The 19,272-nt window shown below is 40.1% G+C and overlaps 1 protein-coding gene across 27 annotated transcripts in view; it reads right to left on the bottom strand.

Moving 5' to 3' along the window:
* madd (MAP-kinase activating death domain) overlaps window positions 1-19,272 on the bottom strand; it is a 73,486-nt gene that overhangs the window by 22,571 nt on the left and 31,643 nt on the right. For 14 of the 27 annotated variants that reach the window (XM_037755454.1, XM_037755577.1, XM_037755587.1 and 11 more), the window contains 12 exons: window positions 18,897-19,132; window positions 18,657-18,813; window positions 17,580-17,683; window positions 16,960-17,165; window positions 16,433-16,689; window positions 16,059-16,198; window positions 13,566-13,664; window positions 11,967-11,984; window positions 3,474-3,582; window positions 3,175-3,361; window positions 1,728-1,878; window positions 1,167-1,373 (listed from right to left, as the gene is read on the bottom strand). In XM_037755454.1, the coding sequence (XP_037611382.1) occupies window positions 1,167-1,373; window positions 1,728-1,878; window positions 3,175-3,361; window positions 3,474-3,582; window positions 11,967-11,984; window positions 13,566-13,664; window positions 16,059-16,198; window positions 16,433-16,689; window positions 16,960-17,165; window positions 17,580-17,683; window positions 18,657-18,813; window positions 18,897-19,132 (1,871 nt within the window). The remainder of the gene's footprint in view (window positions 1-1,166; window positions 1,374-1,727; window positions 1,879-3,174; window positions 3,362-3,473; window positions 3,583-11,966; window positions 11,985-13,565; window positions 13,665-16,058; window positions 16,199-16,432; window positions 16,690-16,959; window positions 17,166-17,579; window positions 17,684-18,656; window positions 18,814-18,896; window positions 19,133-19,272) is intronic. The other 13 variants (XM_037755487.1, XM_037755497.1, XM_037755568.1 and 10 more) reach the window with 2 other exon arrangements.

Below are 19,272 nucleotides of genomic sequence, written 5' to 3'. Positions count from 1 at the left end.
ATCAAAAGAAGTATTTTGTTGTCAAGTTGGATCCACTGTGCGTAACAGCTACTAAGGTAACATTACAACACACCCAGAGCTCCCGGCCCAAAGTCCTGGAGAGCCACACAGTGGCGTCAGAATGAGCTTTGGCTCTGATCGCAGGCCACCGACTGCATTTGTCTGGCTCTCCAGAGCAAAGGGTGAGAAAGCGAGAGAGAGGTTTGATTCGGAAAAGAGCGTGGGATGGGAGTTGAGAGGCCGACCAGCCAGCAGGTGAAATGGAGCAGTTGCAGAAGCCGGGATGCAAGTCTCACAGCAAACTGTAGAATTGAAGGTGCAACTTCTAACAGGAAGAGAAGGGGTGCGGGTAGGAGAGGAGTCAGGGTGGTTGACTCAAAGTGTCCCCCGTATACAGACCCAGGATGATTCTTAGATTATTAAGGATTTTCTAAGTCAGTTGGGTCTTTAGCGACCAATAGAAAATTTGTCTCTTTACTGGGACTGTTTACTGGGGAGTGTTGCTTCCACCCTCCATGCTGAGAGCAAAGGGAGCTGCCATTTTCTACAGCACGAAACCTGCAGAAACCTGCAGTAAAGGCACAGACGAGCACCGATTTTATCGATGCACATACCTCTGGTTTCCCTCGTCCACTACTGCAGATTTAGGTATTGGAAGATCAAAACAAACACATGCATTCAAGGTGCTAAGAGGCTCACAACAGAAGTCCAGAGAGGAGGCAAACAGGGGCACAGATGTTTAAGGAAAGGGAGACAAAGACACGCAGTCCAGGCTGGCACACAGGGAAATATTCCACAGACTTTTCAAGCCTACTTCATAGATTTTAACCAGGGCCAAATTCTGAATTTAGATTCTCATTTTAAATCAATTTTTTGTTTTGAAAATCATAACCAGATACACGGTAAAAGATTACAGGAGTACTTTTTTCTTTTTTGCAAAGCCTACTCCAGTGATTATCTCCAGTATTTCAGGTCAAAGTGTGTGGAATATCATAACACCTGTAAGAATCTGTCGGGGACAAGTGGAGGGAACTTTCTTTGAAACGGTTGGAGGAGGGGGGTGGGGAGGAGAGACTGGTATTTAGGTTGATGAGCTTGTAAGGGACGGGGGGGGGGTAGGGGATCTCACAGTGCACATGCAACCGGGGCTGGGGTGGTGTACACACCAATCGAGGCAATAAAGTTCTCCTCGTTCAGACTCCGGGTATCAAAATGGCGGGCTCCTTTGCCCGTTGTGTGGTGGTGCGGCAGCTGCAGGTTAGGAACATTCAGGAGGCCCTGAGGTCTGGCGGTCTCCATACGACCAGAAGGACTCTCTTTACTCCCCGGGCTGCCAGCACTGTCTGTGGGGCTTCGCTTGCGTTTTTCTGGGTCTACCAAGTTATCAAAATGAAGAGGCCAAAGACAGAATTCATCAAGATTAAAGAAAAAAAGAAAATATGTGGAAGTTTAAACTGGGAGAGGATTAGCAGTATTAGACAAAGAAGGAAAAACATTGATGAGATCTAAACTTTACAATTAGTTAATGTTTTAGTGAATTAACATCAAAGTAGCATGCAGCTTAAAGCTTAATTTAGACATGGACAAGTGTTAGTAGCACAGGCTCGCTGCTATTATGCTTTTAAGCACAAAAAGTCTTAAAAGTTTTTAAGATCTACTTTATAGAAAATCACACAAACTAGGATGATATGTATGCACTCCTGTGCTAACCTGTGTACGGGACATACCTTTGGTTTGATAATGTGTGCGTGCTATTTCCAGTAAGCTGAAGACACTGGCCATTCCTCCGAGGCCTGCGTTGGTGTAGGAGTGCTCCAGACTGGAAACTGTGCACTTCAAGATGTCCAGCATGCCTTTGTACACCTTTCTGCTTACCTCCTGCAAATAAAACAAAGTAACAAGGTTTATAATGATTTCAACAACAACATTTGTGATTGACATTTTCTTGAATTAGCTTTTAAGTCAATGTTATGGTGCAAGTTTGCAGCAAGTGCACTTGACTGTGACCAACAGAGTGTTGTTAAAGGGATAGTTTGGGTGTTTTGAAGTGGGGTTGTATGAGGTACATATCCATAGTCAGTGTATTACCAACAGCAGATGATCCATTTTGGGGAGGCAGACAGGCGTTTCAACAGTCTATGTTTCGGGGGAACTGAAGCTTTTTTCTATGCGCTCGCCAAAGCAACCTGACTCCATTTAAAAGAACAGTAATTATTCCTCTCTTTACATGGGAGTTGCTGGTCTACCCCTGCTTTGATCAGTTGGTATGTTTGTGTTGTTGTGTGACTTTGGTTATTTTAGATTCACCAAAGTCACACAATAGCAGTAGACCAACGGTAGACCAGCAACTCCTTCTGCGAGGTCAAATTGCAGGTATTTTCAATGGAGTCTGGTGGCTGTCTGACAGCAAGGTAAACCGGCGAAAATAATCTAAATATAGCGTACACTTAAAGGGATATAGAGTCTTTTTAGTTGGGCCTTTCTTTTGGATGTCTAAAATATATTTTGCTGCTGCCCCCATCCACAGCAGTACATTAGTTTGCTCCCATGCTGGTACTCCTTTCTGTTTCTCCAAAGTGGGGGCGTGCCGACCCTCATCAACTGTAGGTAATACGCTGACTATGGATAAGTACCTCACACAAGCTCACTTCAAAATACCGCAACTATCCCTTTAACATTAATTATCGAGTAACCCATAGCTGCAAAACGTCACTTTATGTACATTCAAAGTGAACTACGGGCAACTATTTTGATAATCGATTAATTTTTGTAGTCATTTTTCAAATAAAAAAGCCAAACAATTGCTGGGTCCAACATCTCAAATGTGAGGATTTGATGCTTTGCTTTGTCATACAGTATATGGTCGTAAAATTACCATCTTTGGCTTTTGGACTGTTAAATTGGTATAACGGGTATTATATTATATTTATAGATAAAATGATTAATCAGCAGCAATATTCAATAATGAAAATAAGTGTTAGTTGTAGCCCTGACAATTAAATAAAATTTTCTAAACAAAGACCCGTATGTGGAGAAAAAAAAAACATGCTACTTCCAATAAAGAATTAAAAATGCATACTGGTCCAAATGTTTTATTCGTCTGGCCTTGTTGTTTGTATCATGTATTTCCTGGCACATCGGTTTACAGTGGGGAGGAAAAAACAAGAGCCTCACCACATCGCGTATGATCTCCAGTCGGGCGTCTTCCTCCGACTGGATGGCTCGGTTCAGCTTACTCAGCACAAAGACACGAAGCTGCTCGTTCTCCAACAGGCGGCGCACTTTTTTCATGTTGAGCCAGCCGACTCCCTGACCATCCAGAACGCTCTGCACCACCTCCTTCAAGAACTGCTGGTTCTCACTGAATCAAAACAAACACAGTAGCACGATCAAATTAAATATTATGTTATCACAATATGCTCTAATCGTTCATGCTGTAAAACAGAAGTTGTACATTCGAAAGAAGTCATTACCTGGTGTTGTTGACTCTGCCCTGAGGAGAGGGAGATTCTCTCTTCACTGTTGGACTGTGCTTGATGACTGAAGACTTCTGGTCCACAAGTGCTCGAGGTGCACGAGCGCCTGGAACAAGAATCAAAACAATGAGACTTTCTGAACACCACAGACTAAGATAATCAAAATAACAAAACTGCAAACTACTAGGTCACTAGACAGAAGAGGACTCAGTAGAAGAGAACTGGACACACACAAAGGCATTTGCTCACCAGGAACTGTAAACCAGGACAGGAATCAACTCTCAAACTACTCTTTTTTTAAGGCTAATACATCAAATAGAAAAGAAAGCAGTTGACATCACTGTGTGAAGAGGACAGACACACCTGGAATCTACTGAAGGTTATCTACTGCTGAACAGAAACATTACTGGAGCTGAGCTAGAGTCTATTATTACAACAAGAGAGGTGAAGGACAAATCAAACAGGGACATGGTGCGCGCACACACACACACACTGCACGCACGCACGCACGCACGCACGCACGCACACACGCACGCACACACACACACACACAGGAGTCCAAATGGTGCTCTTGGTGGTGGCATCACACATTAGCAGCATAGAGATGTGAGGTCAGACGGGGGATAGTTTGGACAGCAACTACATCAGTGATATCATGCATGAAAGAAAAGAAAGAGATGAGTGAAAGGCAAGGGGAAATGAGCTACACTACAATGTCACAACTCATTTTTATACACTACTGGACTGCTGTGGGATGCTTGGTATCTGCGAGTTGTCAGGGTTGGGTCAATCATTTTATTTTAGCATTATTATAATATAATCATTAAAAGAAGCTAAGATCATTTAGGCAGGTCTATTTATTTTCTCTCTCAATTGACTCAAATGAATACATATGAGACTTGACCCAGACAGGAGTCCAAACCACTGCAGCATTTAATGAAGCTGCTCATTAATGAGCGTCATATCTCCTTGCAGAAGTCTCTTGTTTTTTTTATACCTTAGAGACACCGTCGATTTTTCACACTGCTATTAATAACCTCAAAGATGTCCCTACGTTTCAGGACAAAATAAATTCCCCTGATGAGAATTCTTTTTTTCACTCTATTTAAAGCTGGGCGGACACTGTGTGTTTTTATTAATCATGTACGTGGTGTTGACTCACACTGCACGTTTTAATCTGCCTTTCTGCACAGCCAAAACCTGGATTTGTCCATTGACAATTCCAATAAAGTTTATTCAAGCAAGACAGCCATGTCCTCAACGATGTTGATAAAAACAGAGAAAGGCAGAATTATGGAGTGAGAAGAAACTAGAATTACCGCTTTGTGGTTGTATGCCTCCACTAACCAAACAAGTTGCAATTTACATCCATGTCTGTCCAAAACCTCATCAATTCATAATTTTATCCTATTAGACATTTGTGTAAAAGTGTCATAATTAGCACATGAATTCACATGAATTCTTGAGGTAAGGCCAAAAACATGTTTTTTGAGGTCACAGTGACCTTTAACCACCAAAATGTAATCAGTTCATCCTTCAGTCCAAGTTTGTTTTGTGTCCATACATCCATATAGTATTCAGATTACGCCCCCTAGTGTTCAATGCAAAGATATGCATCTCCTTATGGATGGATAGAAATGCCACTGCAGATATAGGAGTTAAGTTAATTTTGACATTCGTCATTTTTTTCCAAAGTGAAAAGTTTGACGGCATATTTAGCTAACATTGGTAGCATGCTAGCTGTGTAACATATAGAGTGCGAGCGTAGTGGTACATACGGCTAACAAAATATTTCACAAAACTGCTAGATATGCCGCAAAAAACGTATAAGTATATAAATAGAGCTGTATTACATTCATCAATAAATCATTAATTTACTAATTCCACTTCTTGTGGCACACAGTCAATACGGTCTGTGTGTTATGTTATCTGCTGCAAAAGTTAAAAAATTTTCAACGTACTCAAGGCAAATTACGGACCAAAAAATAAGGAGGGAGTTGTTTCGCAAACACATCGGAGATCACAGAGGTTCTCATAGGAATGAATGAACTGTGAACTGCCTGTGGACTTGTATAAAGAGCGATGTGGAAACGTGGTGCAATGCCTCCGGCCACAAAAGACAAATATGAATCCGCAGTCAGCTGGAAGATGCAGACAATATGGTGACTGTTCTGCAATGAAGTTCAGTTTTATATCACAGATATATCACACATCACGTGAGAAATACTAAACCAGTGATATCAAAACAAGTTCACTACAGTTAGCAGTCATGTGGGAAATAAGACCGCGGAACAACTCAAACAGCAAAACAGCCGACAAAAATCTCTGACATGCCAGAAATCCAGACAGATTGTTGATCGTTAAAGCAGTTAATCAGGTTTCATGAGCCCCCTCAGACTGCACGTCAAACGACCCTGACAGAAACATATCTGTACAGTGTCTACTCAAGTCCCTTTGCACTTGTTGGCACGGCGCATTGGTTCACGAAATGATTGATGTGTTGATGAAATAAAATCCAACCTGATCAAACAGAGAAATTAAGAGTCTGACCAGGCTGGAACTCAAATGGTCAGACCTAATCGGGTTTAGGTTGAGTCAAAGTTCAAGGGAACATGTAAAACAATACATAAAGGATGTGTACCATCATCACAATATTTTTGCAACCAAAGATCTTATACAAATGTAGCATGTTTTAAGTACTGAACTTTGTCTGTAGGTGGATGAAAAATCCAGGTTATCTGAGCACAGTAACCTACAGCTCTACTGCCCCTCACTAGTCTGTCCTGAGCTGCACAAAAAAAAACAAATATAAAGAAAAATCTAAGGGTAAGATGAACTCACACTTTGACCATTTAGTTACTTGCTGATTCAGTTTCTACAGCATGAATGTATGAGGGAGGAGCAGAGGACAGAAAGCTTTTCTGATCCGACATCTGTCATTACAGGCTGGTTTATGTGACAGCGGGGATCTATTGTTTATTATTGCTGCTGGAGTGTCATGGGGACAAGAAATGAGTTTTTACTCCCAATATCGATGCTTTGATTGCACAAGCAGAATGTTTCAGCAGGTTTTTGTTTGAAAACCAATAAAGCATAGCTGTTTGAGAATAAATCATAAAGTGAGTGCAATAGAAGCAGCACTTGAAACCCAAAGGCTCTTTATGAGTAAACATTAATGCAGGAAGACGGTTATGGATTCTGTCCACTATGAATGTGGCCAGACATATCTCAGGCTAAATGAAAAAGTTTGTCGGTAACAAACAGTAGTAGCTCCACTGGAGTCTGAAGGTTTTCATTAATATTCTTTGCGGGAAGGCCTGCAGCTTTTAACTGTGGCTTTTAACTGTGGCTAGATGAGCCCGGAGGTTTATTAATGGAGGATAATTTGAGGCTGCAGCCTTTTTTAAATAGTCCTTGACTTTAGGGGGCAAATGATTTGTCGACACAAGTAACAAGGGAGAGATGGTAGTGAAGTCTGGGCCTGGGCCAGCAAAAACTTAAATGCAACCGCACAAACAGGTCAGCTTGCAAACAAAGTTAGATCACCAGCATACAAAGTGTCACTCTAGTATCAACATCAGCCAGATTTTAGGCCTGACTTGACCCAGCCAGGTTGAAAATTATAATAATAAATCCATCTGACAGTCACTCAAGTGTCTGAATCAAATTAAACGCAGCCATTCATATAAATAAAAAAATACTAGGGCTGGCTGTCAATAGATTAAAATATTTCATCGCAATTAATCACAGATTAATAACACATTCATGAACATCTGTTCAAAATGTACCTTAAAAGGGAGATTTTTCAAGAATGTAATACCCTTACCAACATGGGAGCGGACCAATATGCTGCATTATGCAAATCTATATTTATTATTGGAAATCAATTAATAACATAAAACAATGACAAATGTTGTCCAGAAACCCTCACAGGTACTGCATTTAGCATAAAAAATATGCTCAAATCATAACATGGTAAACTGCAGCCCAACAGGCAACAACAGCTGTCAGTGTGTCAGTGACTTGCCCCAAACTGCATGTGATTATCATAAAGTGGGCATGTCTGTACAGGGGAGACTCGTGGGTACCCATAGAACAAATTTTCATTTATATATCTTAAGGTCAAAGGTCAAGGGACCCCTTTGAAAATAGCCATGTCAGTTTTTCCTCGCCAAAATTTAGCGGAAGTTTGGAGCGTTATTTATCCTCCTTCGCCCCCTACAGCCTAAAAATCGTAAGTAAGAAATTAGTGGCGTTAAAATGAATTTGCATTTTTTGCATCAACGCGTTTCTATCGCATTAACTTTGACAGCCCTAATAAATACGTAAAATACGTAAGAAATATCACTTATCAGCAATTATCCTTGGGGATTCGAACATTACATGTGCCCTTCAGATTTTTTTGATCCCATTGAAAATTAATTTATGTAATTTCCCTGTCTTCATGTAGTATGGCCTGTGACACCAGATACACCCATAACTAAGGTCTCTTCTGGGCTAAAACCTACACATTTCTGTTATTGAGTGTCATCAGCTCTGCACACATTCTCTGGAACAGACACAACTGAAAACTATTTGGTCAACTTGACGGATAGGAAACCACTGAATCACAAACCTAATTGGAAACCTGCACATACAAAGAAAGAAAAACCTGAAAAGCCTTCAGGAAGAAAGTCTCTGTAAATTAACTGTAATAATGTAAGTTTTCTATCTAGGATGGCCTACTTTATGAATTGATTTAAGATTTCATGAAAGGATTGTGACCATTCATTAAAAGACAATGGCAGCGCTGCAGATGAACCGATGTAGAGGAAAAACAGGTGCTGTCATCACAAACAATGACTTATAGCGCAACATCACGCATAACATAGAATATGTGACTGTGTGTTGTTATTGTTGTTGCATTATGTCTTTCATTGTCTGTTGTGAGCCGTCTGGCTAGTTTCCCCTATCTAGATTTATTAAGTTATCTATTGATCTATCTATCTAACAGTAGGATGTAAAATCTGCCTTGTGAATATGACACCACCAGAGACAAAATTCACTTCCACGGACAAACCCCCTCATTATAAGTGAAGGCTTTTGTAATGTTTTACAAAAGACAAATAACACCAGAAATTGAAAATATGTAATTCATAGGGCTGTCCAGGTTAACGTGATAATTAAAATTCGTTTTAATGCCACTAAATTCTTTAACGATTTTTTGGAGGCTGTAGCGGGCTCAGTTTTAAAGCTACTGGCATCATATGAAATGAGAAAACCTAGGGAATCGTTATAGTAGCTTGTCGGGAAGGAGGCTAAATAACGCTCCAAATGTACGCTAAATTTTGGCGAGAACTGTCATGGCCATTTTCAAAGGGGTCCCTTGACCTCTGACCTCAAGATATGTGAATGAAAATGGGTTCTATGGGTACCCACGAGTCTCCCCTTTACAGACATGACCACTTTATGATAATCACATGCAGTTTGGGGCAAGTCATAGTCAAGTCAGCACACTGACACACTGACAGCTGTTGTTGCCTGTTGGGCTGCAGTTTAACATGTTATGATTTCAGCATATTTTTTATGCTAAATGCGGTACCTGTGAGGGTTTCTGGACAATATTTGCCCACTCCCATTTTGTTAATCGCGATTAAATATTTTAAATGACTGACAGCCTGAGTAATTTACTTTAATTAAGAACACTGTTCAATCTATTTTTGAAATATTATACTGTCCACTGCTTCTGACACACTAATTATGTTTCAGTAGGTACTGTTGTAATTATATAAACAACTACCCAGAGCCTCTTGAGATAGCTCTGTCAAACAGTGACAGCCTCAGTTCCCCCCAACCCCACCTGACAGCTCCCAGGAAACACAAACAATGCTCTGCAACATCGGGCCTTATCTATGAAGTCTGGAGTGTTTACTGTAATGTTGGCACAACCATAACTTAACTACCAGGTTGTAGTTTTCATGACAAACATCTAGACAAGCCTGGTAAAAGCCAGATAAGAAAAAAAAAAGATTTTCACCAGTTAGCTTTAAAATTTGCATAATGTTACTGCAGTCACTGCTCATTGTGTACAGCACAATGATTGGGCCCAACCCCATTTGTACTCTGTGGGAGCATAAAGGACAAGAAAACAAAGAGAAACAATGCATGCTGGTAGATTAGCTTAGTGTATTCTGTTCTTATTCTGTATCTCCAACATCCTGTTCTCTGTCCTGTGCTTCATTGGGTTCCCTGTGGTTATTTGTTGCAAAGTGTATTGTTTCATTTTTCCTGTGATTGCTGATGTTAGATCTAGGTATATTTTTTCTCATAGGTCCTTTGAAACTCTCTTGTGATAATAAATAAAGTTAAACATACTGTGAGTGAAATAACAGTTAGTCAGTGGAAGGGGAACAGTCACTATGAATGGCGGCGTGGTAACAACAGACTCAATGCTCCACTGGATCTTTGATGACACACACGGTGACTGAAATGAGGATAGACAAGAGGGGGATGCTGGGAGATGTAGTTGACTGGCTTGGAGAAGCATGCAGCTCACTCGATTAAAGGGCAGAACCCACCTTCTCCGCTCCCCGGGCCGGCCTCTGTAATTATCTCCATTAGAGAATTTAGCCCAAATACTGCACACAAAACCCAGAATTAGTGCCGCGAAAAAGGTGGACAGAGAGAGGGACACCGGCCCAGACACAACCAGTCTGAACATCAACCCATAACACAACAGACATGCACACTCAACATGGTGCCAAAACAAAGAAAATAAGTAAAAGTAAAAGAGACAGGGGTAGACAGAAAAGAGAAAAAGACAACATGTACTGATGATGGTATCAAGCCTGAAAGTGTTCGATGACTAATGCCAACACATTCAACATTTACAGTACCAAGTAGGAGCTGTGTGTCGTTCATACTTTACACATCAGTGGCCTGGGCCATGTGAATAATGGTGAACAGTCCAGTTCAACAATGAAAATGTAAATCTAGAGCAATGGATGGAGTGATTTCTTTAGAATTTGTGTATGATGTAAGGCAGGAATCTTGTTTTGAACAGAAAAACACAAAGGATAATCATGATACACAGTAAAATATACTTCATTAGAAAACCTGAGATTTTCTTAAAATAGTGATTGACCTCAAAAAGGGAAGGAAACACTCAACAATAGGAGCCACTACACAAGCAAGCAAGGATTAAACACACGAGAGTCGGGAAGCAGCAGTTGGGAAATAAACACCATTCACTGAGAACAGATCTTTCTGTGAACATCATTCAATGAAATACATGTAAATGTAACTATATCGAAACATTACTGCATTTTAAAGGGCGGGTCCATTATTTTTGTTTTGTTTTCTAGGTTTTTATATCAATCTGTAGCTTCACAGTGGTGTTCCTGTTGTATTCAAATCCAAACTTTCACATTTTGGTCAAAGTATGTTTTAGTGTCAAAATGCTTTTTTCCCCAAGCCCTTCTAAAATCTTTTTCCCGTATGACCTGATGTAGGTTTCTGCATGATGACGCTGCTACATACTGTATACAATATACAGTATATACATCCTCATGGTCAGTGGATTAAGATACAGTAACTTAGTAACTTAGATGGCAGTCGGCATGCTCCCAGTTTGGAGAAGCAGATAGGAGTACCAGCATGGAAGCTAAGCAATGTACTACCAGCAACTCCCGTGTTCTGCAATGTAAAATGAATGTTTTTGTTAATGGAGTCTGGTCTAGCAGCTTTGAAGGGAAAGATATAACGGCTTCAGTTCCCCATCGAAAAGAGCTGTCTGATCGCAAGGTAAAAAGGTGAAAATATTCTAAATATAGCGTACACGTAAACTGATTTTTTACCTCGCGGTCAGAAAGCCTTTTCCGACGGGGAACTGAAGCCATTATATCGCTCTCTTCAAAGCCACCAGACTACATTCACAAAAGTAGTAATTGTACCTCGCAGAACGCGGGAGCATACATACAAACCCACTTCAAAATATCCAAAATAACCCTTTAGGTTATTTCCAAACTTTGCACAGCTAACTTTGACTCAGCTAGTTCTAGCGTTCACATTATTTATAACCTTACTGATTAGCTTCGATTAGCTTACTTTGGTAAGCTACATCACTGATTTTTGCAACAACTGAGTGGGCGTTTCCATTTGAACAAAACGGAACAGAACGTAGATGGACCCGTCCTTTAAAAAGGACTAAATATCCTTCTTGTCGTATGAGGATGTGCAGAAGCCACACCACTAACAGTTTGTAGTCACAGAAGAAATCACTATAAATGTGTGCATTACGACGCATCAAATCGACTCCCACCAGTCACACAGAGCGGAATGGCAAAGGAACAGAGGGGAAGGATGGATAGACATGAATGACATTAAAAGGTGTATCTTCTATCTTAGGCCTATGATGAGAAACAGGGTGTAAGATAGGTATAGGTCACTTCAAGGATAAAGAGATGCCTAGTCAGGGGGCTAAAACAAACTATCACACCAGACATAACATACCCGGGCTGTCAGGGTCATCTGAACGACAAAGACAAAACACATTATATTCAAAAGGAACAGAACATTTTCTATGGCAGCTATTCCACGTGGAGTGGAGCTATTGAGTTAGAGTAACATGCTTCACCTGTTTTTTCTCTCAGTTACAGTGAAAATCCAGCCCAAACAGACTTCTCATTACCCTCTTAAACTTTGGAATATCGTTATTAAACTAGCTATTATTTAGTATTTCAATATTACTCCCTGTAACTTTAGCAAAGCATGACAGATATGTCTGCATAATTCTTTAATAAATAGCTGAATTTGAGTATCAGCTACAGCTGGATAACTTTTTATTACTGTATGTTTAGGTTTCCATTCATGCATAACTGCAGTTTATCTGATATCAACATCTGAGTCCTCATTAAAACCATATAAAACCATATATCCCACAGTTGGTTTGGATTGCTCACTCTTTCTCTGTTTGTATGGAAAAAAGACCTGCTTTTGCCACATTTATCTGCTTCCAAACAATAATAGTTAGTAGTTTGGAATTTTCAATTAGTTTTTAATTCTATTTTAGTTTTGACTTTATTTTAGTTTTAGTTAGTTTTCAGAGTGCATTTGCTTATTTTAGTTTAGTTTCAGTTTTTCAGAAAGTTTCAGTTTTTATATACTTAGTTTTTTTTTGTTTAGTTTAGTTTGTTTTGTTAGGGCTAGGTATAATGTCTCGCTACCGGGGCACAAATTTGTACCGATGTCTGTATGAAATACTCCAAAAGGCAAATTAATGACAAAAACTGCCAAATGAAGAACAAACTGAGGCAACAACAAGTCTGTTTCTGAGTGGATTTTCCTGTTAATCTTGAGAGAAAAACTTTTTTGACATATCCTCAATATTCTCCAATAAAATAGTGCCATATACCCGTTTGGCAATACAGCGGGAAGAAAGTCAGGCTATAAAAACAGATCTACAAACCTGCTTGATCCATTTCCTCCTCAATATCAAAATTGAAATATTCTTTTACCCCCAAAAAAAGTAATTTAAAAAAAGAAATGAAAACAAAAAGACAGAGAAGGACAAACAATAAATTAATTAAATAAGAATACTAAAATCCCCTCCAAAAAATACTGAGAAAATACTTTCTGTTTAGACAAGAGTACATTAGTTATGGTTTACTTTTTTTATGCTGGCCATAAACGTATCTACGACCAGTAAGGAATTGTAAATTATTATTATTTTAATTATAGAGTAGTATATTACATTAAATAAGCGGATTCAAATCATATTAATGTGTAATCTAAATTAGTATGATAAAAAAGCATTAAAAGTCTGAAAACATGAAGCCAGAGATGAAAAAATAAATTAAATGAGTGGGTCATAAAAACACAAATGTTGACGATAATGACAATAAATGTATTTTTAGTGACTCGTATTCTTTAGCTTTGTCAACTCTCCCTACTGTACCTGTATGACCTAAACTAAACATTGTATTATAATGGTTCTTATTACCCTTGAAAACACACTGAACAACTGGGACAGACAAGAAGATGACAGAAACACCAATTTCATGAGGAACTTGAACAGATGTGAAAGTGGTCAGGTTAGTGGTGTCGTCCTACCTTTTAAACTGGGGAAAGGCGTTTTCTCCCTCGCGGCCTTGTTGGGAAGAGCAAGATTGGACAGACTGAAACTGGTGCCGTGGTTCTTGTAAAGATTGCCTGTAGTGGGAGTGATAATAATATAATCAGAAAACAGCAAGAAAATTCAAATGATCATGCAAAACCAAAGCTCTTGTCATTAACATTATTCACCCTTCACATAAATATTGGAGAAGCAGATGTTTACTGTCATAATAACAGTGATAAAGCAACCTTTGATAACAAGAGGCAACTGACCCAGCCAATAGTAAATATGTAAATGGCCGTATCTACAATAAAAACAGACTCAAACTCAGTCGTCATAATAGAAGACTTCATGTGAAACAAATCTATTAATGTAACCCATCTTAAACCTGACCATACAGTTGCTTTTTTTACTAGGACTGCAAATCAATTAAAATATTTAATCTTGATTAATCACATGATTGTCCATATTTAATTGCACTTAATCGCAAATTAATTGCACGTTTTCTGTGCTATATGCTGCTATCTTTTAAAAAAAAGTACCTTAAAAAGGGAGATTTGTCAAGTATTTAATACTCTTATCAACATGGGAGTGGACAAAGATCTTGCTTTATGCAAATGTATGTATATATTTATTATTGGAAATCAATTATCACCACAAAACTATGACAAATATTGTCCAGAAACCCTCACAGATACTGCATTTAGCATAAAAAAATATGCTAAAATTATAACATGGCAAACTGCAGTCCAACAGGCAACAACAGCTGTCAGTGTGTCAGTGTGCTGACTTGATTATGACTTGCCCCAAAACTGCATGTGATTATCATAAAGTGAGCATGTCTGTAAAGGGGAGACTCGTGGGTACCCATAGAACCCATTTACATTCACATATCTGGAGGTCAGAGGTCAAGGGACCCCTCTGAAAATGGCCATGACAGTTTTTCCTTACCAAAGTTGGCATAACTTTACAGCGTTATTTAGCCTCCTGTGACATGGTTGGTACCAATGGATTCTTTTGGTTTTTCTAGTTTCATAAAGTGCCAGTATCTTCACTCTAGCTTTAAAAAGGAGCCCTACTTTTTACACATTCAGAACAACATCAGCATTCAGAGTCGTGTTTCTGGTCACCTGATGAATTTAAGTGCAACATTTTCTCTCCTTTCAGCTGTTTTGGATCTCCACTAACTCCTGAGGGAAATATCTGGCTCTTTAGCTGCTAAATGCTCCACTATGTTCACCAGCTAGAAGTTTGTCCGTCAGCAGTTTGGTGCTGGGCAGGTATTGCACACTGGTTAATTTATAGAGCTTTTCTTTGCTGAAAACAGCTGCCTACAGCGGCCGTAAACAAACCTATAAGAGCGGTGATAGCGTTGTCAGAAGCACAGAAAAAATTGTATGATAAGGCAACTACATGTTCACTCTCATGTAGGCAACTACACCCACTGTACAATCTGGATTTAAATGTATTTTTTGAGTGAAGGGGTGTGTTCAAGCTTAAGCTGGATGTTAGGTCTTTGAAGACCCAGTGAAATGAAAAAATACATTTTCCCAGTTTTAAACCTGTGTCCCTGTGTTAATTGTTCATTTATTTCTTGTCATATACCAAATATATGTAAAAGAAAAAGTCAGTATCGGAGTATTTTTACATCAAAATTCCCATTGAATCTCTGTCTTTTCTTTTCCTGTAAAACGGTTTTAATTGTTTAATGACTCATCCTGTACTCGAGGGCGTTTACAAAAGTTTGTCCAATCAAATGAGACTTTGGGTGACTATCACCATTTGTGGATCATAGCAAACAGAGCAATATGGAGAGGCAGGAACAGATGTGTGTTTGGATATCAGTGGGCAAAACTTTGTTTTCATTACCGAAACAATGTGGCTGAGGTCTAATTCATTCAAGAGAAACTTTGCAGATTTTCAACCAACTCTGTGTCACTGCAGTGTGGGCAGTACATGCAGATGAATGTCCGGATGACGCGAAACGAACGGCAGACTTTGCCGGGGGTGAGTGGGGAGCTCTGCGCTGGCAGCATGGAGGGAGGTCGGGCGACATGATGAACTGCAGATGAGTGACACAGAGCTGGTTGTAAATCTGCAAAGTTTCCCTTTCATCTCTCCCTCATCCTCCTCCTGATCTAACAACAGGTGAGAGAGTTGTGTGTGTGGAGCCAATAGTCCTCCGCTCTGTAGCTCCGTATCAAGCTAAACACTAAGCCCGCTTACTTTTTAGCTTCCTAATCAAATGCAAAGGATTTTATTTAAAGCCTTCTTGTAACTGTACACCACTGAAATATTCTGTTTCACTGGGAAATATGTCACAGTACAGAAGCTAAAGACTAACTTCTGTTTCACTGGGACTTTAAGAATGGCTGAACTGGGTCTGACAAGTGCTACTGGTTCTGGTAAATCAGAAATCAACCCACTTTCCATGTTTTACAAGCTGTACTTCGCTGAAAAGAAACCAAATGAAATTCAAATATTCTTACTGGCAAAGGACATGAGTCCTCCAAATCCATCATTGCTGTTGTTGGAAATGGTGGAGTTTGGCGAGCTGTTGCGGGAGTCTCCCTCCCCATCCGACTCTCCAGGGAGCCTCAGGCTGCAGGGACGTAAAGGACGCTGCGCCCTGAAGAAATGACCAAAAAATGTTACCGTGCGTCATAGACACCCGAACATACGTATCCATACATTATGGGAAAGCATTCACACCATATCACAACATCACACCACCACAGATTCAAGACCACCATGAATGGAGAGTAATTTCAACATGCTGGGTTTTGACATTGCATGGTTGGTCAGAGAGCCCATTTGAATGATGATAACACATTCATTCAAGTGATGAACAAGTTTAACACACTTGTTGCCATTGAGGTTCTGGTTGAATCGAGGGGTGTATGACTCCACTTGCTCTTCTGCATCAGGGTCATCCTCAGAGGGAAAGCCATACTGAGGCTCAAAGTATGGGTTGTCATACTCTTGCTTTTTGTTGGCTTGGTCCGTCAGGCCGGCATCAGCCGTCTGAGGTCTGAGGAATGGCTGACTGCTCAAACCGGAGACAGGGTTCTGTAAAGCGGCACCTGCTGGTGCTTCAATTTCAGGTGCTTCCCCCTGCTCCTGGAAAAATGAGGACACAGATTAGTGGGAATTATTAAATATTTGTTCCCCTACCCATCATTTTAATACAGTTGAGATCAATTCTGTATTACTCGTTTGGCCATATTCATTCTTTAAAAATGGACCGCTCATGTTAAAAGTTGCATCTACAAAAACAATAAGTAACTCACTAAAGCCCTGTCCTGATTAGTCATCAAAATACGAGCCATATAGTTTCTACAAAAGTAAAGAAAAGAAAAATACAATTTCCAAACTAGACAGATCACACACTTGGTTGACTCCCTGGATGACTGTGCTGGGACTTGAGCTCGCAGTTGTGCTGGAGCTTGAGCGAAGTGGTTGCCCATCAGAGGGTTCGGCGGGTCCGTCCCCACTCGGTGGACCGTCCAAGCCCTGACCGTCCCTCAAGTCATGGAGGTCTTGAAACTCAACCTCACTAGCGTCTCCCAGTGCAGCATGGGTAGGCGGGTCCAAGCCTAAGACATCAAGGTCAAATATTAAAAAGGAAGGTAAATGGTATGTGTAGGAGCCATTTCATTACTTTGACTATTTCATTATTATTAATATTTGTTATCTTTGTTTGTTATTTTTTGTAGGCACTAAGCCCAGATCAAGCCCTTGTGATAAAGGTAGCAGGTGTGTCCATGTCAGGTGATGCACCAGGAAGGGACATGTTTGTTTACCGGAGCGAGAGAGAGGCAGTATATTGAATGTTTGTTTGCTTTTGAACTGGAAATTAAATCAACCTAGACGTGAATCCTTCCTCCACGTTGGACTTCTCTTGCCTGAGTACACCCGACTGAAATGGTTCATCAGTGGCTTTTTGATTTTGAAGGAACCTTTTTTTGACAAATAGCCACATCATGCGTAGTAATTAAACAACAACTTACTTGGTGTGTCTCCCTGGATGTCGCCTTGGATCATCTCACTCACGAGGTCTCCGAGTGAGGAATAGGACGAGCTGGAGTCATCGCATGCCTCACTGTCACTTCCACTGCAAAATATAAAAAGTATTATCAAGAGCTGCCTAACTGAAACTACCTACAGCAAATGATAAAATAAACTTTACTAAAACAGATTGAATTGACCCTTCGCTACATTAGCAACCGTAACTAGGCGCAGGAGGCCTGTCAAGTTATCAGCGGTGTGTATGAACCTGCAAATCCGACAGCAGTTTAGCAAGTTTAGAGCAGTAATTTTCGCTTTTCTGAAGCACAAAACGAAAGAGAGGACCGATGTCGGACATGGGCTGAACAGTGTGGAAGACCTCATTCACAGCTGAACCCATCGAAGAACAACAAAAACTCATTCCTTTGCTCCAAGGTAAGATGCTAATAACGTTAGCTAGCTTAGCAAGTTAGCAAAACAAAGATGGTTGAATATAAATTATTATTAATTTGTGAGAGCCAGTGTATGGGTGAAGCCCACGATGTGCGAGCAATATCCTGGCATGCTTTAAACAAATTGAAAAGCAGGATAATTTAGTTTTATATTAGATAATGAAAGTTATAGGGAGTCATAACTAAACATTAAATTATCTTAAAAAAGACAATACATTGACTTATCCTGTTGTGCAGGAACATTGTTGTTCCTATAAAATATATGTTTGTCCTTCACGTGAGTTGTTAAAACGTGGGGTGTCTGACGCTTGCATTGGGATCGTTGAGCTTTTCCCTCATTTTTAATGGCCTCTTCATTCACAATACTCCGCCGACAAATCATATTGTAAATGTAGTTCTCAAATGCATATTGCAATGCTTTCTGTCTACTTCTCTCTGATATTTCACAATGATTATTACAGAAATCTGCCAGTATTTCCTGTGGAATATCTCTCACTGATATTGTTGACAATGTCATATTGACATGCCGGGTGGGAAAGCTTGACAGGCCTAGCAACAGTAACCAAGGGGGGAGGGGCTTAGCAAAGAGTGACTTGTTATGTGGAAAAGGATCTTGCTCTTTCTTACCTGTCTGTGGGGTCAGACTCGTTGCCCTCATCCTCCAAAGGACCAGCCATAGTTTCAACCAGCTGGGAGCTTCCATCGTACACCCGGTAGAGCACTGGCTGTAGCTGGTGAGCATACCACTTAGGCTTGTCTCCGATTAAGGACGGGTCAAACACATCTGAAACAGAAAGTGTTTGTAAACACGTACTTTAATGCATATTGAATAAGATACAGACTACCATCATCTTAAATGAGCCTTACTGTTGTGTATCCTCTGAAAGGCGAGGTTGGTGGGATTGAGAGCCCACTCTCCATAGTACTCCACCGCCTGGGTGTGAGAAAGTTTATCTGCAAAGCAGGAACGTCGTGGCCGAGATGCCAGAAAAGAAGTACACTGAAAAGCCACCACAGGCCGGGGGAAGAGGCGCAAGGTGCGAGTGTGCATCTGGAACCCCTGGAGAACATTGGGGGAGTTGAAGAAACGTACCATGGCGACCCTGTAAAAGAAAAGTTAGTTTAGCTTGATATTTCTTTTGATTGATAAAATAAATATGCACTATATAATTACAATTTCACGGTATATTGGTGGCCAATATAATATAAACAGATAAATAATATTATTATTTTTATAATAGAA

This window comes from Sebastes umbrosus, chromosome 2, assembly GCF_015220745.1.
Source record: "Sebastes umbrosus isolate fSebUmb1 chromosome 2, fSebUmb1.pri, whole genome shotgun sequence".
In the NCBI taxonomy this organism is placed as follows: domain Eukaryota; kingdom Metazoa; phylum Chordata; class Actinopteri; order Perciformes; family Sebastidae; genus Sebastes; species Sebastes umbrosus.
Note: the sequence above shows the minus strand (reverse complement) of the source record. Positions and strands in the feature narration are given on the sequence as shown.